This window comes from Chelmon rostratus, chromosome 11 (genome assembly GCF_017976325.1).
Source record: "Chelmon rostratus isolate fCheRos1 chromosome 11, fCheRos1.pri, whole genome shotgun sequence".
In the NCBI taxonomy this organism is placed as follows: domain Eukaryota; kingdom Metazoa; phylum Chordata; class Actinopteri; order Chaetodontiformes; family Chaetodontidae; genus Chelmon; species Chelmon rostratus.
Window position 1 is genome coordinate 12,033,819 of NC_055668.1, and position 26,281 is coordinate 12,060,099.

Genomic DNA, 26,281 nt, shown 5'->3' on the forward strand with positions numbered 1-26,281 from the left:
GCTTTCATTCAGCAGAGAAACATGTGCTCTTCTCCTGAATTTCAGAGTCTGTAAACCCAGAGCTGTGAACAGCATTGATCACTGGCTCTCAATGAGAGGATTAACAGGAATTCACACAAGGGCTCGGATGCTTACAGGTAACTTTTAGTTTAGTTTGGGTCATTTCTGTGAGGGAACTTATTATATATCAGACTTTTAGGAGGTAAACTTTGCAGTTACAAGTTTTAGGTGTGTTTTCATGCATGAAGATGGAACTGTCATATTTCTGTCATATTTATTTTCTCAGTAATCAGCTAATTTAGACTATTAGAATTTACGTTTTTGATCATTAAAGTGAACCTGTTGTGCTGATTTTAGTGGATTTCCTTTTTTTTCAGTGTGCCGTATGTTGTGTTTATGTTCAGATTAGTAGTAGTCTAGCACTATGACAGTATTTACTTCAGTGTCCCTGAGTCTGTGCTGCTGCAGTTACATATTGAAGACATTAGGCTCGGTTATCAGTCCCTTGTTTGCGCTGCTGTCATGCGAAGAATGAATGGAATCATCTCGGGATTTTTTCCTGGCAATTGTCACTTCTCGTAAAAACAAGAATATTTCTTTCATATTTCTTGAATCTGAGCAGCACACTGCATAGTGCAACACAGCACTGCATGTATTGCACTCGTACAGCTTTTACAGATGTGAGGATTGCATGTATATGAAGAACAGTAATGCTTGTGACGAGAATAGAATAGAATCGAATCTGAAAATGGGCATGCTGGCTGAAGCGTGACCCGCATGAGTTACTGTTTTACAAGACATTATTTAACTGTTTGGATTAGTTGAACAGATTTCTGCAGAGAACAACTGATAGGGCTTGGCTGTCCCTTGTTGCTTGAAGAATTTGGCAGCTATAAATCCCCCTGATCTTGGCAACTGTTCATGCTGAACAGCAGTTGTTGTTTCTGGAATGGAACAACTTCCTTTTGCCAAATTTACAGCAGATACCTAAAACTGCAACAGTTCAAGTTGAGTTAAAGCCTGCAGTTGCATTACATGCACTACGGGCATATAGAAAAATAGGTTTTATTTTTTGTTTCATTAATTTGAAAATTGTATTATGCTGCTTCTGCTAAACGAAAAATGTCACATTTGAAGGGAAATATGACTTCTGTGGTCTGATACTGCAGTGAAAATCTGTGCGATCGCTCAGTGTCGCCCACCCTGAACAAGTGAAATGTTATCTGGTGAAATGTGAGAAGTCATGTGTTCTGCACCTTCCAAACAGCAAATCCAGCTGGAACTGAACTGCTACTAAATGAGGCCTCACATAAATTTCATCAAGTCTGCAACAAACAACAGGCTCAACGAAGAGTCAGTGTCATGTGGTAGTTAGATTTGCAGCTTGAAGGTATTTGTTTTGTTCAGTACTTACGTACAGCAGTGTTACAGCTCTGCCGTTCAATCATCACTACTGAAATCTGGAGGTACAAAGGGTCTGTGCTGCCCCAATAACATCCGAGATCATTGGAGGCTATTAACCTGCATCATGAGTAGTGCACCTGTTAATTCTGCTACTCTGCATGCGTTCCAGCTCCAAGCATCACAGCATAGCACGTGTAGTGTTGCATATTTTATTCCTGGATGAAGGCTGCTTCTCTTCATCATGACTACATGTGTTTGGTCACAGTCCACAGTTGGAATTTCACTGTCTGATGGTGTAAATGAATTCCATGTGGCTCGAGCAGAGGTGTAGAGACACTCAGTTTGGGGAAAGTCAGTCGAGGGGAAAGTCATCCTGGCTGGATCCTGCCAATGAGGGGGTTTTCCGACAACGTCCTCCAGCTCTCTGGTGGGGAAAAATTTCTGAAGAAAACGGCTTGCACAACTACGGCTGCTTGACGCCTCCCTCAGCTGTTTTACTGAGTTTACATGGTGGAAAAATGCAGTCATGTTAAAGAGTGTGACCTCTCTGGCTGCACCGGAATAAAAGCGTTCGGGAGGCCGAGGGTTATATCCCAGCCACTGCTTCATTGACCTTCACGTGTCGCAGTCAGAAACAGCTCTAAATAAGGTGTGCGACCGGTTCCTTCCTATCAAATTCCTTCCACAAGTCCTGCTTCTTATATTGGATGCAGCATATCTGGTCTTCATTTGCAACCGTTTCCTTTTAGGATGTCAGCAGTTTCTGTCTTTCACGTGTTGGAAACTGTTGTAAAAGACAATTTGACAGAGCAGCCACAGAAACAGCGTATGATAAAATGTCTGCTGTTGGCTCTCATGCAACTCTTGAGCTGTCGCCAAATGAAAATACAGTACGACTCTTTTCATTGTTTCACCTGGTTCTTTATATTCCATTTCATCTCTAATTCCATCAGCATGAACGCAACCATCATTGTGCTCCACTGTAATGCTACATGTTGTCTGCAGCACATGCCATAATATTTCACCTGTTATAACCTGCAAAATAAGGTAAATAGCAAGTATATGTAACATGCCATTGTTTTGTATTTGACATTAATTGATGTGAAAGGACAAACTCTGCATTTTGTCATGTGTTGCACTTGCCTTGACATCGCTTCATTAAAATCTGAGTGGGATTTTAATGGGAACAGATTTGATCATTTGTTCCAATGACTTAAAATAGCTCTTATGGTTATGTTAACAGCACTAAAAGTCTACACTCAGGATTTTTTGTTAAATGCAATGCTAATATGCTCCCAGTGACAATGTTAATAATAAGCTGATGCTTCGCAGGTATAATGTTTACAATGTTCACTATCTAAGTTTGGTGTATTTGCATGCTAACAACTGCATTAAATCTGACAATCATTAGCATTAAACACAACGTGAAACTGAGGATGATGGGAATATCATAAGTTTTGCAGGGATTTGGTCATAAACCAAAGTATTGGACAAACTAAAATTTTGACCGCATAATGGCGCTGGAAGAAAAATCAGGGAATCACAGTCATTAGGATACATGGTTTGGTACAACATGCCACATTTCATGGCAATCCATCACATAGATTTGGAGACATTTCACTAAAAAACATAACCACAAACCATAATCATAACCTTAATCAAGTTATTTTTGTTGGTAAATTAAGAAAAAGCACTGCTAGTGTATTTTTGTTCTACTGATGGGGGCACCAGATCAAGAAAACCCTGACCACCTGCTTGAGTGTGAGACCTTGTTGGGATTCACTAGAAGCAGGGAAGCATTTCAAAACCGAAGCGCTCAGCCATGCAGCATGGATGTTGTTGTGCAGGTGTAGAGTGGGCAGCCTTAGGGCTGGGCACAGCAAAATCATTACAGATTGAGTGAATCAGTCAGGTAAAGAATGGTTGTAGGGCAGAACGTCAGCCCAAGGGAGGCTGTGTCAGCAGAGCTGGCGCTGTGGATGAATTAGGAAAACACAGAAGAAGAGCTGGAGGGAGTTGAAAAGTGTGGAAGCAAACCAAAAGAGATTAATCAAATGTACAAACTGTTTAGCTAACATCTTCCCCAAACGTCAGTTTCCCATTTGTTCAGACTTGCCAACTCGCCAGGGTGTAAAATAATCTTACTTTAGCAGAGACACACCTGGTGACATAACTACTGTAAGTGCTTTTGCAGCCTGTGACAGTAACTGGCTAAAAATACTTCATTTGCTGATGGGAAGGAAGGTATTACAATTGGTTTTATCCATGAGGGAGGAAAAGTGTAGGAGTGGAGCCTTTCTGGGCAGGCATGTTGCATTTGGGCCAAGGGTGGGCAGAGATTGGCAAATGGCAGCAGATTGGAGGAAACAGCTGATAATCCCACAGGAAACAGTGAGAACTGCTTTAAGGGTAGATGTGGTTGGAGGTTCGGCGAATTGTTTATTTAGTAAAGCTGACAGCGCCATGTGAGGATGTGGTAGATGAGGCTTGAGAGGAAAATGCTTAGGTGTATTGAGGCGGTGGAGGCACTGGAAACACACAGTATAACTTAGTGGTACAAACAAGTGAATTGTGGATTTGTGGGTTGTAGTGTCTGTAGCAGCAGTGGGAGGTAGGAAATGAATATAACTTAGGAAACGCAAACATGGGCTGATGGGATTTGCACTTGTAAGCCCCAGTGCCATTCAGCCGTGTCATATTCAGGGTAGGTGGCTAATGAGAAATGCTGCTTGTTTAATGGTCCTCAACATAGCACTGCGCCCTGTATGTGGCCTTTGTCCTTAATGTTTATTTAATATTACTTGTCCTGAATAACATTACAATAATATTGTTCCATTACGCCCTATGTGTGGCTGATCCCAACATAATTTTTAATGTTCAGTGAATGTGCTCTTCTATCATGTCTGTGCTTTTAAATTAATAGCATTTAACTTGGAATTTAAAGCTGCCAAAAATAAAAAAAATGTAATTTTTCTGAGAGAAATACATATCTTATGCATTTCTCAGATTTACTGTTTAGTATCTTTCTGTAGTATTTTGGCAAAATCTTCCATAGAAAGATTTCGATGACCACAAACAATGAATGGACTGTCCTGTCTATTCTGTGCTTGACTTGGGCCCTGACCTAAGGGCAATGCACCATGTCAGCTGGTATGTGCACACTCCTCTGTACTAATGCCAACCCTGGTGATTACCAGACTTCTGCAAAATGCACAACTGAGTTGACGAACACCCCAATTAATGGTGTAAAATACAAATTCTTTGTATGATTTGTTGATTCGTATGGATCAACATTAAATGCATCAAGCGGGATACGATTGAACAAACTGCTGAGTCACACAACCAAACCAAAAATAAATGAGTCATGACAAATGCTTACAGTGTGAATTTATGCATGGATTTCCTGCTGTCATGCTTGAGTCATGCACATTCATACAAAGCGTATGGAGTTCACCTTCATCTAACAACTTCGGTGCATCATCCAGAGGGACAACATGACCTCAACGCACAAATGCTGCTAATTCGCATGTGTATACAATGCTCGAATCATTTACTGTTTGAATTAACTCATATTTTGCGGAGCCTGGCAACATAGCCAACGGCTTTTAGAATTACTGATGCGTCAAAATGCGGACAGTGAGATTTGTGCTTGAAGGTCTTGACCTTAAAGCCAGAATAAATGACATCCAAACTGCTCGGTATTGGAAACAAGTTAATGATGAACAACAGTATCAGACATTAACTTCTGTCAAGGCAAGAATAACACAGGGACCACATGTCACAAATGCTTGCATTGTCCTTTTCTTTTTCCCTGCCATACAAAGCATGTTTTTCCCTTTCCCTGTAGGTGCACAATTGGAACTTGGTACTGCTGCATAATGGGTTACAAAGCGACATCCATGCATTGTGTCTTAAGATGCCTGTGCTTCATGCTTCTCCATTTGTTTAGTGCAGCTCAAGATGAAGACATAAGAAGTAAGAGTGCTTCTGTCTTCATTTTTCTCACACTTTGTTATGCTTGTTGTCCATACATTAAAAACTGTCAAATGCATTCAACTGGCAATGGTGATTTCATGTACTGTAAATACATTTCATCTCATGTATTCCACCAAAGGAGAACCGTTATTTCACCCTGCTGATTGTTTATTTCCTGTCTGCTTCAGGTTGCAGGACGGCACCGTGTGATTTGGTCTTTATTCTAGACGGCTCATGGAGTGTCGAAGATGTCAATTTTGAGATAGTAAAGCGATGGCTTGTCAACATAACAACAAGCTTCAACATCGGCCAGAAGTTTACCCAGGTTGGAGTCGTCCAGTACAGCGATGACCCGGTTTTAGAGATACCTCTGGGGAAGTACTCCTCTAACAAGGACCTCATCAAAGCGATGGAGTCCATTGAGTACATGGGGGGAAACACAAGGACAGGGACAGCCATTAAGTTTGCTACAGACAAACTGTTTGGCCTCTCTGAGCGTGGCCCGTCGGGCATTTCCAGAATTGCTGTAGTCCTCACAGATGGGAAGTCTCAAGATGAGGTTTTGAAAGCAGCTGAGGCGGCAAGGAAAAAAGGAGTGATTCTGTTTGCAATTGGCGTTGGGTCAGAGACAGAGGAGATCGAGTTGAGGGACATTGCAAACAAGCCATTTTCAACTTACGTCTTCTCTGTTGAGGACTACAAAGCTATTTCCAGGATCATACAGGTCATACGCCAGAAACTGTGCGAAGGTGAGAAACTGCTGATCAATGTCATGCTAAAAGTGTCCTGCTCAAATATTATGACGTCAAATATTACTTTTATGACAAGATCACTGGCATCTCTTCACCTCTGACTACTTCATTATTCTCCTGTTATTCTGTTTGTCACTATGTTTATGTCTATTTCACTCTGTTTGTCTGTTGCAGAGACTGTTTGTCCAGCGAGAATTCCTGTAGATTCCCGCGATGAGAAGGGTTTTGACATTTTGTTCCATCTAAATTTGGCTAAAAAAGCAAAGAAGACACAAGGGGCATTTTACGGCTCTAAGGCCTATGAAGTGACATCCCGTGTCGACTTGAGCGAAGCTACACGGTAATCACTGTGCTTTTATTTCTTCTGCATCATCACTTGTATCTTCACAGGCTGACAGACTTTTACATTTGCACACCCAGGACCCTCTTCCCTGATGGGCTGCCTCCATCATATGTGTTTGTGGCCACTCTGAGATATAAAGGATCAGTGGCGATGGAGGAGTGGGACGTGTGGAGAGTACAGACGCGTGACGGGAAACCCCAGATGGCAGTGACTCTGAATGGACTGGACCGCACCGTCATGTTCACCACAACCAGCGAATCATCAAGTGGAACTCAAACAGTTACATTTTCACAGCAGACAGCAAGGGTAAAGCAACACTGTGTAATATTCCTTTGAAATAGGGCATCCCACTGATTTTACGCATTAAAGAACCAGGGTGTAGGATTTAGTGGCATCTACTGGCAAGGGTGCAGATTGCAACCAGCTAATTACCGAATCTGTGGTGGCCACTGAAAAGAGCCAGTGCTTGGTTTGTCCATTCTGGGCTCCTGTAGAACATGGCAGTGCAACATGGCTCACTCTGCGATGGAGGACCCACTCCCTCTTTAGATATAAAGAGCTCATTCCAAGGTAAAGAAAACATGTTTCCTAGGTTCAGGTGATTATACCCTAATGACAACGGATTATTTTCTTTGTCTGCCAATAGATCCCACTAAATCCTACACACTGAACCTTTAAGATCAGTTTCTGTATTCTTCTGTTCATTATTTCAATGCACCTGATATGTGTTTTCTTTCAAGCACACAATACATGTTATGTAACTGATCAACCCTAATCCTCCTGTTCCCACTCACATCGGCCTGTATAAGCCTGCTGAGTTTCAGAGGACTATGTCGCCTTTACAAAGGTAGAGGCCACTGTTAGTTTATGTCTTTGCCCTTGAAGAAATATTACTGTCACATAATTCACCTCTTTTAGATTGACAGACAAAAGACGGTCTCCACTGCAGTTAATTTAAAAGCTGCAGTATGTTTAAATAAAAGTTTTTCTCTAGGAAACTGCAGACTTGTCTGACGTATTACCTTTAAGGTGATCTTAACTCTCATCGCTAAGTCACATGGAGTCACAATCTGAGAACTGGATGCTGTGTAACAGATACTTATCTATGATACAACAATAATCTTCAGAATCAAAGTGGGCATGCACACATCCTAAATTCTCTGGTAGCCATTTCGCTGATTTCCTCCTTCTTCCTGCTCTGAACAACAATTACAGCACTGTACACACTCTCTCCAGGGATCACACTATTTTATTGTTGGTTTTTTAATGTCTCTATCAGCACACTGCCAGCTTGTACTATTGTATTAATGACCACTTCCTGTTCTTTTTCTATGACAAAATAAGCTGTTTGATGAGAAATGGCACCAGCTGCGGCTGCTGGTCACTGAAGAGGATGTTACTCTATATATTGATGACCTGGTAATTGAAACCCTATCCCTGGAGCCCCCTGTCGGCATTTTCATCAATGGAAAAACCCAAGTTGGAAAATATGTCAGTAAGGAAACGACAGTGCCAGTAAGTAAATGAACATCAACAACCCTATTTTAATAAAAGCTTGTTGTTTGGTTCCCAGAGAAATAATCCTATCGTACGTCAGCTTGACTCTAGAAAGAGGGAACAGTTGTGTTTAATGGGTAGTTGAGCAAACTCAGTACTGATATATGTTTTAAACAGCATCACACAGAACTGCACAGTTTATTGCTGCCTCCTAAGAGGCATGCTTAACTCAGTGGATAATAAATTGTTGGCAAAAATTTGGCTTGTTGTCCACAAGGTCTCATTAATCGTTGTTTTATTTGTCTCAAATGGCACATTTTGCTCCAAAAATGCTGTATTGGTACTAAATCATAATTGTGCTGTGTTGTAATTTGCTCTGCAGAAGGCTATATAGAGTGCAGTTTCTTGGACATGGATGCAAATACATCCCTGCAAACATAAAATAACATTTTATGTAATGGTAATGATATGGAAAAGAGGAATAACTGCGTTCTACACAATACATCCTTTTTATTCTAATTGTCAATATGATGTAACACCTTTTATTATGAAACAATAACACAAATTGACTCTTTAAAATACCTCAGACATATGTAAGCAATTAAGCATGTTTGGCCTTGTTGCATTTGTGGCCATAATGATGGTCAATGAAATAAAATACATGTAAAATGAATGAAAATCTAATAAGGCAACCATATTTTAAAATAAAACCCTACAGAACAGCTAGCTGTGTGCAATTATAATATCTATAAAGAAAAAAAACAGATTTAACAAGTATTAACAGTATGAAGTATCATAAGAAATAACAGGATAGGGTTTGTGCTGAAAATCCAAGACATAATTCATTCATGACTTTTACATACCAGCCAGTGTGTTGACACATCATTACAGCTGTGGACATGAACATGAACCACAGCTTGGTAGTGAATGTTATGATGTGTTGTGATCCAGTGTTATGAGGATCATGTAGCTTGAAGTGGTCTAACAAAGTTAATGTTCTTACGTATTGTTTCTGCATAAAAACGCTCGTGTTTGGAAACTGATTTGCGTAATTTGACCTCTATAACTACACCAGAATGGACCACATTCAGTTTTAAACAACATTACATTAGCAAGAATGATCCAGCATGACGACAGATTCTCATCATGTTTAAAACTAGATAAAAACTTGTTTTAGATTGATTTACGCGCCCAATCATGCTGTCGTACTGAAGTCTTCACGAGGCTGGAAATAATATAAATCACATGTGAGGATCATCTTTCCGCTCTCATGTTAACTGAAGTGCAGCAGTCTATGGGACATTCTGGAGCCATTTTACCACCAACATCAACAAAATACTAAATTAATGGAAGAACAGTGTAACTTTGCTGCAGAACACTTCCAAACACTGAGGGAGGTCTGGCAACATGTAGCTGCTCAATACTCAGTGAGGGTACTTATCTTTCCTTTAACAGTTATACAATAGCAATTTCAATTCATTAGTGGCAAAGCACTGATAAAACTGGACAAAATTACTCCCATATTACAATTTGTTTGTTTTGTTAGCTTGTTAGGACGTGGTTCAGTGGACGTTGTGCTATTAACTTTCTTCATTTTCATTTTTTCTTTTTTTTAGTTCGAAATACAGAAACTTCGCATTTACTGTGACCCTGAGCAGAACAACCGAGAGACTGCATGTGAAATACCCGGAGTTGTAAGTACTAGAGTCTGCTTGGCTCCGCTCTTGCTTTTTTTTTTTTTTTTCTTAGGCCGAGAGCTGCAAAGATGACTTCTTCTCACCTACTTCTCACCTTGTCCAACTACATCTGTTTCTGCTCTAAAATGCACCGCGCAATTTCACCATCAGTTAACTCCACACCGTCGACTGCAGGGCATGGAGTTGCTTTTTATTTCATCTGTACAGTCTATTGCTGTATTGTGTGGTGAAAGAGTAAACTCAGCATATTCAGCTGGAGTCACATCTGTTTATGTATAAAATAATTTGCTGGAGGAGGACCCATGGCTCAGCTTCAAACATTTTGCACTCAGTATGTTTTTTTACGGTCTGCTGGCTCAAACTGTGTTTGTGAAGCAGTGTCCCACTGTTATGTTGGCTTAGAAATTGCTATGATCACAAAGCTAGTATCAAATTACTATTTCTAATGTGAGGCTGCTGATAAAAATATCAAAAGAGACAAGGTAAGAAGCCTGAAATTACACGTGCTTGCCAAATGCCACCTCTTCTCTCCTCTCTGTGTGTGCTTTTCAATGGTTTGTGTGCAATGAAATCTCAAAGTTCAGTTGTCAGTTTCCTTTTGAATGTTTGAAGCATCAGACGCCTTTCTGGCAAAATCTCATGGTGCTTGGTTGAAAAACAGAAAGATATCCAGTTTACAGTGAACGTTTGAGCAGAAACCTGCTGATTTAAAATGAGAGACGGTACATTTCTGTGATGAAAAGAGCTTATTTTAAAATAAATGTACAACCCTTTCTAACCATGTCTAACTGTTAAAAAATGGTGAAAGATGTCCAAGATGATGTCTTCATCTTCTTGTTTTGTCCAACCAACAGTGGAAAAACCTCAAAGATGTTTGGCTTGCAATTGTAGAAGATAAAGGAAACCAGCACAAATTCACATTTGAGAATCAGTAACCAGAGAATTGTGGCATGTTTTCCGAAAAAATGACTCAAAATGATTATCTGTCAATCGACTGATTAATCGACTAATCATTGCGTCTTGTCTTTTATCTACCAACAGTGCTCCAACAGTCCTGATTACACCGAACTGACTGAAGAACCTTGTGTTTGTCCCCCTGGACCCCCTGGACTTCCAGGAACAAAGGTCAGTAATAAAAAAAACAAGCTTCCTCCCATATCATCTTTTTCCTTTTCGTTGTTTTGTTTTGTTTACAGTACAGACCATTGTGCCACACTGAAAACCATCCTACAAGCACACAACATGCTGTGAGATGTCAGAGAATAGTCTGTTCATGGTAGCACAGAGCTCTTCAGATATCAAATATTTACTATAAACAGTGGTGTCCTGTTGAGATTAAATAAGAGTAAAAACATCTCCAATAGTTTTGGTTCATGTGTAAACTCAGAGATGACAGAGCCTGAATGGCTTCTGCTGGGAGACAGAGCACAAACTTTCTCTTTCTTACAGCTTTGCCTGGAGGAAATGTGTGCTGAATTCCCAGCTGATGTCTAAATGCTCTAAATCTCTGTGTTGGAAAATGATGGGATAAGCACATGAGGTTGCACTTTACCAATAGGTCAAATCCAACTACAGTCATTACAGCCTGTAAACACAGATTTCCTTCAAGCCACAAACAGTGCTGTGTGGGAGGTTTTAGCACTTTCATCTCCCAAATAGAGTTACCTGCTGAAAGGTTTCACAAATTATGGACGCCCCGAATGGTCTCTTTCCTCTAGTTAGGCAAACTGCCATGTGAGTAAGTCATAGTTAGCCCTGTAAGATCCTGTACTGTACTGTCTGTACTGTTTGCTTAAAGCAAACCAGACCACTGCCTCAGATAAACACTGGTTCGAATGGAAAATGACCAAAATAGGCAATGAAACCTACGTCTGTCTTTATTGATCACAGGGCATCAAACAAATAATAGCTCCGGTCATAAAAGCCTTTACACAAGGACCTTGGAGAGATATTACCTTAGCAACAAAACTCTTTGTTAATAAAACCTACATGGGTTCAGGCATGTTTGTGTTTATAAGATCACTGCTATGCTTTTACTACATTTACTAATAGATCCAAAATGCTGGGACCATTGCTGGCTTGCAGATGTTCCTTATAACCCCACATAGTGCTCCAGAGCATCTTACATTAGATAACCCAGCTTGTTCAGCGTGGTTTATAGATGAATTAAATCAACACTCCATGCATGGGAAAGCACACTGCTACCAGAGATGTTTTAAATGAATTAATTTGTGCTGCTTTGAGGTTGTGCAATGGACAAAGACAAACCAACGACTTGTTTTAGCTTCATGGGATTAAATGATCTCATTTCACTTTCTTTAGGGAGAGCAAGGAAACACTGGCAAACCTGGTCAGCCTGGACCTGCTGGTGCTGATGGTAAGCCTGTGAGTACTACATAGTTCAATATACAAACATACAGAACATAAACACCAGCGGCACTGTCACAGCAGCATGCCAAAAACCAGTGGAGTTAATGTATCCATTAGGTCATGAAAATTCCTGCTTGTTAATTTGATGTGGTCAGGTCTGCTTCAGAATGTTAAAAAACACACACACTTATTTTTCCAGTGGGTAAATAACAAACATGTTATGCCACTGGTGGCAGCACAGTGGTGATTTTGTGTGATGAAAAGCATCCAAAAGTGAACCACACGTTATAGAGCTTGATCAAAACCTCAGAGAAAGAATCCATCCCACAATCTAGAATCACTCAGAGAACGTGCACACAGTTGATTCAGATGTTTATCCAAATGTGTGTATCTCTTGTCTTTTTTTCACTTGAAGGGTAACCCTGGCATTAGAGGAAGCCCAGGGCTGCCAGGTTCTCCAGGGGTAGAGGTAAAGACAATTTCACCTCATTTAACTGATCATTAAATTCAAAATCAAAAACACAAAGTTTAAAACTGGTTTCTTTTGTTGCTTCTGTCAGGGTCCACGTGGGCCAGATGGTTACAAAGGCGAGCAAGGGAGGCCTGGTGTTTCGGTAGGAAGGTCAAATAGCACATTTGCAGCACACTCAGTTTCATTATCGTGTTGCAGCACTAATTTTTGACCTCTAAAAGCCACTTTTGTAATACACATCTGTTCTTTCAGGGTGAGAGGGGTATGCCTGGCTTACCAGGATCGCCTGGAAAAGCAGGAGAGAAGGTGGTGATGTTAATCATTCAAATATTGAGGCTGCATCTCTGCTCGATAATACGCTATCCAGATGTTGTTATCTAAAATGTAATTCATGCATGGGACATGGGTAAAATAGCTGAATGCACTGACTGACCAAAGCTGAGAGAAAAGGATTTCCGTAGAATCAACAAGTGATCGTTAAAAAGGACAAAACACATATTGAATTGTCAAGGTAAATCTTCCTTTTATGAGAGATCAAATGTAGGATTAACAGGAAATCCCTGCTAGACACATCGTGAACTGTTTGAACATCGCTGCATCAATCACCCTAGAAACCATATGTTATGAATATAAAGCCAGATCCCCCGGGAGAGTAAAAAATACAACTTCTATACTGCAAGACAAGAGCACTTTGCAGAGAGAGCATGAAGGCCATCAGAGACTTTTTAAATGTGTTCATATTTCCTGACTTTTGTTCTGCCCTTTCCTTAGAAAGCTCAAAGTGTTGTGCTTTCCAGAGATGTATCTTGTTTCTTTTCTTGCCTTGTTTTTTTTTTCCCTCACTTGCATCACTTCTTGGCTCCATATCCTCCCAACTATAGCAAGCTCAGAGGTAGAGATGCAAGGAAGAGATGTGAATCAGTGTGAATGTCATGTGAATGAATCTTCTTCTATCAAATTAAAGCTGACGGCTCAACATCTTCAAAGCTAGGGGGAGAATCTCTCTGTCTTTGATGTGTCAAGATGTAAAGGAATCAATGCACTAACCATGGTGAGCGATGCCTCAGCAAGAAGACTGCATCTCCTGCTGTTTGGTCCCACGGACTACAAAATATAGATGCCGTTGATACTGCGTGATACTGGCAGCTCTCATGAGACATAATAATGTGCATGAAGGCAAAAGTGTATAAGCCTCAAAGAGAAAGCACCTGTAGATGAAATGTGTCAGCTGCCATGAGCAGTCCAAAGGATAGTGCATGCAGCAAACTGATTATATAATCCACAGAAGGGGGGACAGTCTGGCAGTTTGTGCTCAGTGGGTTGTAGAAAGACCTCAACCACAGCAGCCTCGGGCAGGAGCTTGACAGTTTCTTATTGCCTTGATCGCCCTGATGTTCATCGGAATTTCGTGTTAAGTGTTATTCTGAGGTACAGTGAGGTAATGCATACTCTCTAGGTTGCGTCGCCTCTGTCATATCATCCCACTTTGTAATCAGTGTGACCACGGGGGGGACGCTGCCAGCTGGCTGAAGTGGAGAATAAGCCAAGCAGATAATGTCATTTTGACAATTGTCTCAGCTGTCTGCAGACAGATGTGTGCACCTGGAGTGAATCCTCCCGCATCATCTGTCCCATTAATATGTTTCACTCACAAGTCCAGGATGCATCAAATTAGGCTTTTACTGATGCTTGGACTGTCTTCTCAGCTTTCATCGATCAGGGTCAAATGCTTTGGGATTGGGCCATATAAAACCACAAAGATGCAATGGGAGACTGCACTGCTGAAGATTTATTCTATCTTTTTATCCCATTTCCTGTTATGAAACATGGAAGGATGAAGGCTTTTACTGGTCTATCAAAGTGCTCTTTTAAAATCCCATAATTAGACGTCTAATTAGCGGTAAGGGTCTGAGGCATCATGAATGATGAGATGAGCGTCTAGAAGTAGCACTGCCAGTGATTTTCCATACACGGCAAAGCAAGACAGCTGCCAAACATGTTAAAGAGCAAGTTCAGACAAACTCTGGTCAGATTCAGGTTCTACAAATAGGAAAATCTCCACAGTCCTGTAGAATAAATATGTTTATAGTCAATTTAAATTCAGAACATATATATTTGAGAATATTTCGACACTAATGCATGACACACAGACACCGCTTGACAGTGTCAGTATCACTTATACACATCGTGGTCATATTAAATCAAAATAAATACATTAACAAAATGACATTTTGGAGCTTGCAGGTATTTGGACATCAACCAAATAGTACAAGACAAATTAAAAACTTGACTTGATCATTGCTCGTACAAAGTCAGGGGTTCACTAGGGCTATCCTGAGGTGAACATGACGTTTATGACAATCCATCCCATCGGTGTTTAGTTATTTCCATCAGAACCTAAATCTTTGGTCAAGGTACCAAAGATTCATGCACCACAGAACAATCTCTGATGGAGGTCTTCAACCAGCAGGGAGCCACTTAAGCTTCTCTCAAAGTTGGAAGGAATCCTGATCTTGTGGAAGTATCAGATTTTCTTTGGATATAAACACGTTTACATCTACCTTTCTAAATTGTTCCCACATTGTAAGCCCACCCATGGGTGTAGTCTAATTTTCCTGGCATAGGATGTAGAGAACGGAAACAGGACACGAGAGGAAGGAAGACCGTCAGCCAGAAATTAGCTGTGTTTGTGTATTCACAGTCCGAGATAGTTGCTCATGACCATAATCGTTCATCTCCTTTCAAGGAACATTTTATTGCTAATTATGTGTTCAGCCAATCCGTGCTATTGATCTCTGTAGTTCAGTGTTCAGAAATCAGTGTTCCTGGTAGGAAACCCACAGCCCGCCTTTGGCGCCTGTTAGCCAAAGCTCCTTATCGTCTCTGCCTGCTGAAAGCGGCCTTTCACGCACACCTGAGATGTGCAAACACATCAGTCATAGCTCACACTATCTATCCAAGCAGCTGTCCTTATTTTATGCTCCATGCTGTCACACACACTGGATGTCTCTTAGGGCTGTACCTGCCTGTTTATTCATTCTGTTTAAACCTGGTATTTCTGCACAGTTGCAGATAAGGCGACACTACAGGCGACATAATCAGTATTATACTGTCTGTAGAATTTGATTCCAGTGGTTTCTGACTTCTTTTAACCAATTCCCAGTAACTCTAGATCATCCAAAAGACAAAATTTATTGAATGTCAAGCTTCAAATGTAAAAAAAACTGAAATTCAGTGCAAACCCTATACTCTATAGCATTTGCAAAGGCAAATACAGCACAAACTCTGCTGGTTGGCTTCCCTGATTGTAGCTTTACTGCCCCGGCTGCAGCACTTCCAGTCAAGGGAACAGTGAGCCACTAAAACCCTTTTTGCCATAGCTTGTTTGTTTTGGACTGGACTTCCACTACCAAACAGAACTCTAGCAACGGCCACAGCCAGACAGATTTTTTTTATATGTTTTGATACCAGTGGAACATGAACACCTGTTTCTGGGACCTGTTTGTTAACTGAATACTGAACCCAGCTCAGTCTGAATGAAAGAAACCATCAACAATTTGACCACAGTGCCTTTTTATATACAAAATATTCTTTACAAATGAAGCCACTAAAGTCTCTGATCCAGCCAGTGATAAATACGTCATTTGGTTTTAAACTGCTTAGTCATTTGTTCCCTCTTGAAATGATTAACATATTTTTGAATGATGGAATGCAAAATCTGAGATAATCAATGATGTAACGTCCCTGTTTTGTTCCAAATGCTGTTTTTATTCAGAAAATGTGAAGATGCAGTGACGCACTATTCCCTGGAGTTTTGGCACTATTACACAGATAATTAACGTCTAGTTTTAGGTCAACCAGTGCACTTTTTCTGCATTTTGCCATAATGACGCAGTGAAACACGTCACTCTCTTTAGTTTTCTTCCAGCTTGCTGCTAAATGCACGGTCTATCCCAGAAGAACAAGACCGGTGCTGACTGATGTCAAACACTGACTGCATATCTTTAAGCATGCTGATTTTACAATGGGTCTACGAAGTGCTCTTGTCCCACACTGTAGAACTTATGCCTCCTGATCTGACAAACGAAGACCTGTTAAAGTGTTTCCTTAGCTGCCAGTACTACAAACATGGACGATCCTTTCAAATGAGCAGCAGATTCATCACTGTCTGAAGTTTAGATAAGCCAGGCCATCTTAGATTATGGACAGCAGGTACTATTTTTAGATCACATCTTATGATTATTTCTAAATCCTTTCACTTTTCTCAGGGCTCGAGTGGATCCCCAGGGATTACAGGGTTACCAGGAAAAGCCGGTCAAGTGGTAAGGGTGCAGGCAATCCTCGAGAAACAGCTCAGTCACTGAACATTGCACAAGAAACATGACAAGTTTAACTGGCTCGCATGATATTTCCAGGGAGAAAAAGGAAGTACGGGACCTCCTGGGCCACCGGGTTATCCAGGAAAACCTGTACGTATAAAACAATTTAGCATTACGTCCAAAGCCATGATTATTATGTATGTGCCATTATGATCATGATAAAATCCTCTTCTCTGATTTCAGGGTGCACCTGGAAGAGATGGAAAAGATGGATTTCCAGGGATACCTGGTCAAAAGGTCTGTTTGTTTTGACAGAACAGAAGATCATGTCACAAAGCTCATTCAGGGATTAGTGGAATAACAGAGGCGTAAGACCGGATAAGTGTGCACATTCTTAACTGACTTTGCTTTTCCCATAAGTTGCGTTGTTGATGTTTGGCAACCATGGAAATGTAGTCATACAGCACTGGTGTCCCCCTTGTTATTTTCCAAAACCCATTTGACAACCTTTGTAAACATCAGAGGCTTTCTCCACATTTGAGATTGATGTCTATTTAATAAATCCAACATGACATGTGAAAAGTACGAGACAATGATGTGTATGTAGAGCTCATCGCGAGGAGTTTGGATGAAAATGAAGTGCATGAATCATGTTTTTGTTTCTTCGCTGTGTAAAGGGAGAGGCTGGTGCCAGTGGCATTCCTGGTGTTGATGGAAGAGAAGGCCATCCTGTGAGTCGTAAACACGGACATTACTCATTGTACATGTTTGGTATTTGTAGGTTGTTTGAGCTGTTGCTATTGTCTTACATCTTTACTCGGACTCCTACAACTTGAGGATTTGATGCAAATTATGCATGATTGAGATATGAAGTCTGCTGCCATACTGAGTTAATATTTTAACTTCTAAGCAAAACGAGGGGACTTTATGTACGTGGTTCTTTCCATTACGGTTTATAAAGTTCTTCTCAGACAAATTTTGGCTGACATGAAATAATACTGTAAGTAACACAAGCGGGCGGAACAGGCAAATACTGTACAAGAACTGATTTAATGGATCACAAAGAGTTGCATGCGTAACATTTTTACTGTAGTAAGACTGCAGTGTGTTAACATACTGTCAGCAGTACAGAGAGCACCCCTGACAGCCAGTAAATTAGGGGTATTTCCCCTGTAGTTCATCCCAGGATAACCCTGTTATGTAACATGCAGGCTCAGGCTGTAATCCAGTGGAAGTAAGGGGGAATGCTGTGGGGCTCTGGCAAATCTCTTTTAGGAAGAAAGTGTTTCAACTGGGCAGCCACCCCGCTGATCATGATTCCAAGTGTTGTCCAAACGTTTGTGACGGGTCTGCAATGGATGAGTCAGTCGCTCCACAAGGATGTACGCCATTTTCCCCCATCAGAACAATGGAGTTAGCGAGGTCTCCAAGGAGACAGGATTATTACTGTGCATCCTCAAGTTAAAACAAGATGAAGTGAGCTCTTCCGTGTAGGCCCCAGTACGGGGATTTCTTTACCTATAGGCTGAGTCTGGGTGGCTCGATCTATGTTTCTGTCTCTCTGTCTGCCGGTCTAATTTATTCACGATGCACACATGTTACTCAAACTTCAGTCTGAGGCAACCACTCCATCTGCAAGCATTTATCTCAGAAAAAAATAACTAAAACAAAAAAACTCAAGAGGCTTTCCAGGGTAGTTTTGCTGCATGTGTTGAACCACAAAAACTTTCAATGTATTAAACCGTTTATTTTTAAATGTGTTTCTGTTTTTATATCTTTCTCCTGAGCGAAATTAGAATTTCAACTAGATTTTTTATTATTGCTTTTATGTATCAGCAAAAAAAAAGGTGCGCGCACAGCTTAACCGCGCGAAATCCAATTCACCAAAGGATCGAGACAGTGCTCTACTACTGCACGGAGGAAGGAAAGACAGAAATTAAATGAAAAATTCTTTGTTTGCAAAATTATTACTGGCTGGAATTTAGCCTCAAAAGGCTCCAAAAACATGTTTCTCTACTTTTCCTGTTTACAACAACCCAACCATAACTGGAGAGTGTAGCATTTTGTTAGACATTTCTTGGAGCACCATGTCAGTTCAATCAGTTGCTTTTATGGAGCAATTGGCAACAATTGTTTTGACATGATGAAGTAATTATTCCACTGTGAAAGGAAATAAACCGAAACCTCTTTTTTTTTACTGTCAGCTCAGAAACACTGCTTATGAAGACATGTTGTTAGCCTGCAGCAGTATATAATGCACAGACATATTAGATATATTACTCATGAATGGGATAAACAACAGAAACATTACATACAATTATATGGCATGTTTTCCTTTTCTTTTTTGGCTTTATTAAATACATTGATTTGTAATACTGTATAATCTGTTTCCTCACACCCAGGGCATGCCTGGATTGCCAGGAATTGCAGGCCTGAATGGGCAAAAGGTGAGATCCTGCCTTGGCAACAAATTCTTAATGTGAATGCAAAATAAACAGATCATTCCATCTTTGTGATAATATTTCACTAACTTGATTCTTATTTAAGGGGGAACCTGGTTTGCCTGGATCCAGGGGCTTCGAAGGATCCGCTGGACCACCTGTAGGTTAACAGCTGTTGGACTTTTTATTAACCAGTGTTGAAATTGGATCTGAACTGTTTGCAAAACTATTTCTTTCTCTCTTGTAGGGTGACATGGGTTTACCTGGTGCACCTGGTTTAAAAGGACCAAGTGGACCCAAGGTAATCTTTAGTCCCTGTTAGACAAACAGCTGCATTGTTAGTGATGCAAGGCTACAACGATGCTAGCAGAAATAATGACTGACTTTAATCTTCCTAACAGTCATTAAAAAGATTTAATACAGTTTTTAAATGGATGAAATGTGCAGTAAATATAATAATAAATATAAGCTTATCCCCCTCCACATCCCTGAGGCTTTGAGCACACTGGCTCAAACTGTGACCCAGAAAAGTCAATACAGCAGATCAATCAGCACAAGCTGGCATTAGCAACCAACAAGCCACAGGCCGAGCCGTGTCACGATTTCAGTTTAGTCCAAGCACAATGTCATACAGTTAGACAGCTGCTGACAAATACAGCGGATCAGAAGGGCCTAATGTTACATGACATGACAGTCCCAAGCCCTACATCATCCAGCTTATACAAAAAGCACTGCAGTGTACAACGTCAGTGTGGATAGGGTTAAATCTTTGAAGCTTTCTAACCACAGAGGGGATTGAAATGCATAGAAAGCTGCTGGGTCAGCAGCACTGCGTGTTTTGTTTGGTCACTGTTTTTCTGAAATACAATTTAGAACAAGTAACGATCTCTTGGCCACGCCGGCGGTGCTAAATTAAGCGATGATCCGGCCCTGCTGCTTTCGTCAGTGGAATTTTAGTGGAAATGTAAGCAGTCTGGGATCGTCTGGTCTGGACGCTCTGTCTCCTAATCACTTTTCATTAGCTGATCTGCCTTTAAAAAGCCAATGTGTATTGGTAAATGGCACACAAGTGAAAAGCTAGTTTATGGACAGGCAGGCAATACTTTGATTTTATGGCTGAACTTCAGACTGCAATTACTGAGGCTTGCTCAACTGGAAAGGAAAGCATACGACTAGGCACAATTAAGCTGCAATACACCGAAACCTCATGAAAGTATGTTGCATTCCAGTCAGTGATATGATGTCATTTGGATGTTATTTCATTGTATTTTCTCTATCACATAAGACATGTTCTATTCTATTTCTTAATCAAGGGGAGTAAAGGTGAAGTTGGACGTCCGGGTATACAAGGAACACCTGGGCCTGCGGTATGTTTATATTAAATATAACGTAAAGCTTATATAAACCAGGTGTCTTCATGTCTGATTTATAATACTGTAATACTGTGTTTATCCACAATGTAACAAAGTAGTTCTGGAAGTTTTGTATCCTACAGTATAGTATTAAAGTGTGTTGTTCTTTCTAATGATTAATGTTAAACTGAATATTATTAAAGGGGAGTGCAGGAGAACCGGGACAAGCAGGTCAGCCGGGGCACCCGGGCATGCCAGGTCTGAAGGGCAGCAAGGTATTCCTACTGTAATGTTTGTTTGTAAAGTCTGTTGTTGCTCCTTTCTCAACTCATTTGAAACATGTTGCTGCATCAAATTCAGAATAAGCAGATATTTCCAGAAATCAATCAAGCTGATGAGGTAAAACATTAAACACTGTTTTCAATTGAGTATATGTCAAAAAGGATTAGCAAGATGTCACATTATGTTTTATTGATGGCACACAGCGTCCCAACTTTTTGTGGGCTGTTTATGATTTATGATAAAGACTATTGATAATTTGTTGCTGTGCACTGATCAAGATTAACCCAATCTCAGTTGTAATAATGACTCAACCTCCATATCAGCAACAGACTTAGATCGAAATCAGTAAGCAAATTCATTACCATGTCTTATAATATTTGACTTTTGCACAAAAGATGCTTAAATAAGCCAGTTGATTATTTAACTTCAGTGTATAAAGATGTATTCTGGCAATGTATTTTTTCTGTAAATCATTTGGAACGTGTGTGTGTTTTCCTGCCACAAAACATGCTGTACAGTTATAACCTGCGTCTTTTTTTTATCAGGGGCAAAGAGGAAATCCAGGTGAAAGAGGCGAGATGGTAAGATCTGAGAAAAAAATGACACTGCCATCAATGCCCATCATACTGTGATGCTTATCTGAAATAATAACTAAGTCCAAGAGCTGGAGAGCACAACACCAGCAAGGAACACCAGAGTAATTCATCGCCATTGGCTGATAAGCATGCTTCTATTATTGGAGGAATATATTGTCCTTGATCCATTTACAATACAAAGCTCAGAACTGTATTATCTCAGGATAAACGCCTTGAGATGTATCAGCTCATTTTCTGCTGAAATCATGTGTCAGCTACTTTTTTTTCTCTTGGAAGTTCTACTGATTTCCAGCCTGTTTTTCTTCGTTACGCTGAGCCGAATCAATTTCATTTCATGAATACAAAATCGACTCTAGAACGCAGCAAGGGAGTGTAATCACAGCTATGTAATCAAATCTAATTGGTGTTAATGTGTTGCATTTAAATCACATTAGCACCCATAAACACTGCTACAAATATGCATCAATCATCATGCTTGAATGGACGTTTTAATCGCAGTAATATCACCAGTAGCATTTGCTGCACAAGCAGTCTGGGCAGGTGCTTTAAACACTGGTTTCTTATACTGTCATGACAAGAATCTGATGATTTTCTCACCAGGGAATGAAAGGTGAAAAGGGAGAGCATGGTCGACCAGGTGGACAGGTGAGTGACTGTCTTTTATGTTGTGCAAACTAAGCTAAACCTGCACAGTACAATATACAATATATGAATGACTTCCCTCAAGGTGGCCTTTTTTTTTACAAACCAGGATAGCTCAAAAATAGTTTTTAATGTATATAGCGCCATCATGTGGCCATTTATTAATCACTTTAAATCTTCATTTATAACTCCTGAACCATGAGGCTGAACAGCAAAATGATTTTTTCATGGATTTTTTTTTTGAAGTGCATATCAAATCTGTAGGCCTTTCATGTACAGTGACATTTTTGCCATTTTTAACTTTTTTTGCTCAACATTTCTTGTTCACCACTCTGTATTCTTTTTTGGTACATAACTTATTTGTATGACCCTGTAATGATGGCCCTTTTATTATAACTTGCAGTCAAGTTCTTGAAGGACTATTTGACATATATTACCATAATTCCTGACACATGTACCCAAATTTACTTGACACATGAATACATCAGAGTGACACTACAAAATCTGTTATTTGGCCTACAGGTGGTGCTACAACAGAGTGATCCCCACTCAGTGCTCATTAGCCTGACTTGCTTCAAATTATCATCGATGTTAAATCCTATTTCTGAGATTTGGGTTTTCCCCAAAAATTGTCAATATTGTCTATTGTTGTGCATTTTGCTGCAGATCTAGAAGATAATTTCCTATCATTTCAAAATAACACATTTTGAGGATCATGCTGCCTTATTATACTTATGTGCTGTCTGACTACTTTCGAGTTTAATGACTTATTGTGCCTGTTGTTGACAGGGCTCCACCGGTCCAATGGGACCAAAAGGAGAGGTATGTTAAGATGAATGCATTAATCACTGTACCTCCAAACCGCATGAATTAGTGTGTGTGTTGCTGACACTGGGGTGGTATTTTTGCCAGAAAGGGACAACAGGGGATCTGGGGCAGAGAGGTGAAAAAGGTCAAGTGGGACAACCTGGACAGTCGGGTCTGTCAGGCCCACCTGGCCCCCGAGGACTGATAGGGGACAGAGGTCTACCTGGCCCACCTGGACCTGAAGGAAGATCTGTATGTGTGCTACACATTGTGCTAACAACTTTAGTGTTGATAATGGCTTTTATTATAGTGTTATATCTGATAGTGACTCACATAATGTCACTGAAAATCCAAATGATCCATCACTTTTTATTCCAGGCCAGTGAAATGTCGGATAATCACATTCGACAAATCTGCAGAGAGATTCTTCAGTGTGAGTAACATTACAGACAGACTGATGATGTGTTTCTGTGTGGTTTCAACACACATTTAAAATCTTTTCATTGTCAATCACCCTAGCTGAGCTGCCTTTGTTGTTGCTGGGCAACCAGCAGAGCAGCTGTACTAGATGTCATAGCCGGCCTGGATCTCCCGGTCCTCCAGGTCCAACTGGATCCCAGGGACTCAGGGGTCTTCCTGGACTTACAGGCCCCAGGGGACAGCTGGGCCACCCTGGTCGACCAGGGCACCCTGGTATTAATGGGCTGAAAGGTAAAACCAGTGTTGGAGTCAACGGTATATTGTTAAATCTGTTTTACAGGATGATCAAGTGAGTACACTTGTGTTTGTAGGAGAACCAGGTTTCGATGGTGAGAAGGGGAGCCCTGGTCGAAACATCATTGGAGACCAAGGGCCACCTGGCCCTCCAGGTGAATAATGCATCTGATTATTTAGTTTCACTAATCATTCAGTTCATTCAAAGCCACATGGAAGCTAATTTGCAGGGGTACCTTAGTATTTTCCTGCATGGAAACTAAAAAAAAGATATGTACAGCATCTGTTTTTGTAGATGAAATAATAACGGCATAAGAGAGCCTCAGTGTATGAACATATTGGAAAAAAAAGATGCTTTGATGCTACTAAAAAGTGGCTGTCTCTCACCCGTTACACCTGTGTACCATTCCTTTGAACCGATCATGGCTTAGTATTTTTATCTCCACAGGTCCAATGGGTCCCCAGGGGTACGGTAAGCCAGGTCCTCCAGGTAAGCCTGGACCCCCTGGTCTACATGGATCAGAGGGTAAAAGTGGTAATCCTGGCATCCCTGGACAGCCTGGGGTGTGTGATCCATCCATGTGCTATGGTAGCATGATGAGGCGGGATCCTTACAGCAAAGGGCCAAACTATTGACGTAACGCAGCGTCACTGCAGGCACCAGTCTGGAGCTGATGTGGAACAAACAGCCTTTCTCAGGAAGATCTCATCTTTACAGTTTCTCTCTGTCGTGGAAACAAATCAGACCTCCTCTAACACCTTTTATGTGATCTCAGACAGTCAACAGAACTAGATGCCATCACGTTTTCTGCATTGGTATTTTGTATTATTATTCACATGTCTTTGAAAGTGTTTTGAGGTTTTAATGGTGTTGAGAGAATTATAAATTGGCTCCATTTAATGCTTCTCATCTGAGCGCCTTTAGCTCATGTACATCATGTATGTCCGGATCTCCCTCTGGTCACTGTGGCCGGTACAGTTTCTAGTATTGCCCCCTGGTGTTGCTTCATTGCATGTCGCTCTTTAAATTTTCACTGCACATTGGTTGGGTGCTACATGTTCCGTTGACGAAAAACATTAATTCCATGTTCAGTGAATTATTTCACCATAAACGATGTCTGAAATTGGCATGTTTCAGCACAAGACTGTGAGTTTGATTTCCTGTAGCTGATTATGAGCTGCTGTAAGCCTGTGTTCCTAAAGCCTTCAGTTTGACTGTTAAGCACTTAACTCTATGAAAACCATTTACAACAGCTAATATTGTGTACCACCCAAGAAAAATTTATACTCCCTCCATCACAGTACCCATTCATTCATTCTCATGTTATTTTGTTCCAATTAGGAAGTAATTATGTCCCTGAGGCTTACCTTTCATTACTGTAGCAGGTATTTTATTGTTATTTATAAAAGTCATAACTGTGTATTTCAGCAGTGAGATGTCGTAAACAGCTTGTGTAATTTTATTATTTTGTGTTAAGGTGACTTTTGTATGAATCATTCTTTTTTTACTAGAATTAAAATATCTTAATGACTTGTGAACGCAGCTTGCTCTGTGCTTTCAAGTTTCAGGTTTATGTCAGGACTCCATCACATCATTGATCTCATCATTCTCCTGCAAAATGTTTGGCTTTTTGGGGTGTGGTGTGTGTGTGTGTGTTTGTTTTCGAATCAGGAAGGATGAGCAGTGATGGCCATGGAAACACAAAAAGAGATCATCACCTGGGTCTTCCTCTGAGGACGCAGCACTAGGAAACTTGGACTTGGACACAAGTGCATCTCCGGCTAGAAAGCCTCTGTAGGCGGTGTGTGTGTGTGTGTGTGTGTGTGTGTGTGTGTGTGTGTGTGTGTGTCTAAGAGATACTTCAGAAGTAGTAGCATTTGCAGTGTTGCCGCTTTGTACACTAGATGGCGCTCTGTGGTAACATCCCAGCAGGTCCAGGAGTTACTTGCTTTTAGAGTGAGCTTCCTTTTTCGCTTTGGACAGCAGCCACAACATCACATGGAAAACTCTGACTATTCATGTTTTTAATTATCCCCGCCAACTCGCTTCAACCTATATTGTTTACCTGATGCTCCTCTGAGAGCGAGGCTTTCTGCTTTAAAGCTCTTTGTTCTAAATCAAATTGTCAATACTCAAAGTCAGCTTTTATAATTATGAAGATGGAAATCATTGCAGGCTATACAGACCTGCAGTAGTTTGTGTTATTTCTCGCCCCTGCTCCCACATAGGATGTATGTGCTGTAGTGTTATCTTAGGTGCGGCACATGACAAGCTGGCCCGCTTGTTCGCCGGTGTGTTTAATAAAGTCATTTTCTTTAAGCCCTTCTCTAAAAACTGGATCCTTGTCGTCGGTGCTGAATGCAGCTGGACTCCTGTCCTATAAACACGCGGACTTCAATAAGTTGAGGTGATTAAAAGCCTCTGTCATTAGTCTTTCACTCGTTAAGACGGCCTCTCGGATTTCAAGTGTCTCCTTTTACACTCCCGAGCCGCCACATTCATCATGGGACCGGGCTGGAGTTTTACTGCGGCCGCTGGAAGTGGATGCAAAAACAAAAAGTTGAGTGTGGGATGGACTCAGAGGGCAAGTAGCCCCGATGCACTCTCAAGAAGGAGG

At 40.8% G+C, this 26,281-nt stretch overlaps 1 protein-coding gene across 2 annotated transcripts; it reads left to right on the forward strand.

Moving 5' to 3' along the window:
- Window positions 1–25,196, forward strand: col21a1 (collagen, type XXI, alpha 1). Of its 2 annotated transcripts, XM_041947286.1 has the most exons (29): window positions 1–137; window positions 5,252–5,379; window positions 5,568–6,128; window positions 6,306–6,471; window positions 6,552–6,780; window positions 7,819–7,989; window positions 9,588–9,665; window positions 10,710–10,793; window positions 11,991–12,053; window positions 12,454–12,507; window positions 12,599–12,652; window positions 12,763–12,816; window positions 16,779–16,832; window positions 16,926–16,979; window positions 17,073–17,126; window positions 17,507–17,560; window positions 19,232–19,276; window positions 19,377–19,430; window positions 19,518–19,571; window positions 20,584–20,637; window positions 20,826–20,897; window positions 21,450–21,485; window positions 22,101–22,145; window positions 22,932–22,964; window positions 23,055–23,201; window positions 23,328–23,382; window positions 23,469–23,660; window positions 23,741–23,818; window positions 24,112–25,196. In XM_041947286.1, the coding sequence occupies exons 2-29, from the start codon at window positions 5,283–5,285 to the stop codon at window positions 24,297–24,299; spliced, it is 2,880 nt and encodes a 959-aa protein (XP_041803220.1). In that variant the 5' UTR covers window positions 1–137; window positions 5,252–5,282; the 3' UTR covers window positions 24,300–25,196. The 2 variants fall into 2 exon arrangements, 1 of the variants encoding a protein (XP_041803220.1); XR_006007210.1 differs by lacking the exons at window positions 23,741–23,818; window positions 24,112–25,196 and having other exon boundaries at window positions 23,059–23,201; window positions 23,469–23,552.
- The last annotated feature ends 1,085 nt before the right edge of the window (window positions 25,197–26,281 follow it).

Coding starts and splice junctions, on each gene's coding strand:
- col21a1 (XM_041947286.1), top strand. CDS start 5,283: ATGGGTTACAAAGCGACATCCATGCATTGTGTCTTAAGATGCCTGTGC. Junction 6,129..6,305: donor ACGCCAGAAACTGTGCGAAG/GTGAGAAACTGC, acceptor TGTCTGTTGCAG/AGACTGTTTGTCCAGCGAGA. Junction 17,561..19,231: donor ATGGAAGAGAAGGCCATCCT/GTGAGTCGTAAA, acceptor CCTCACACCCAG/GGCATGCCTGGATTGCCAGG.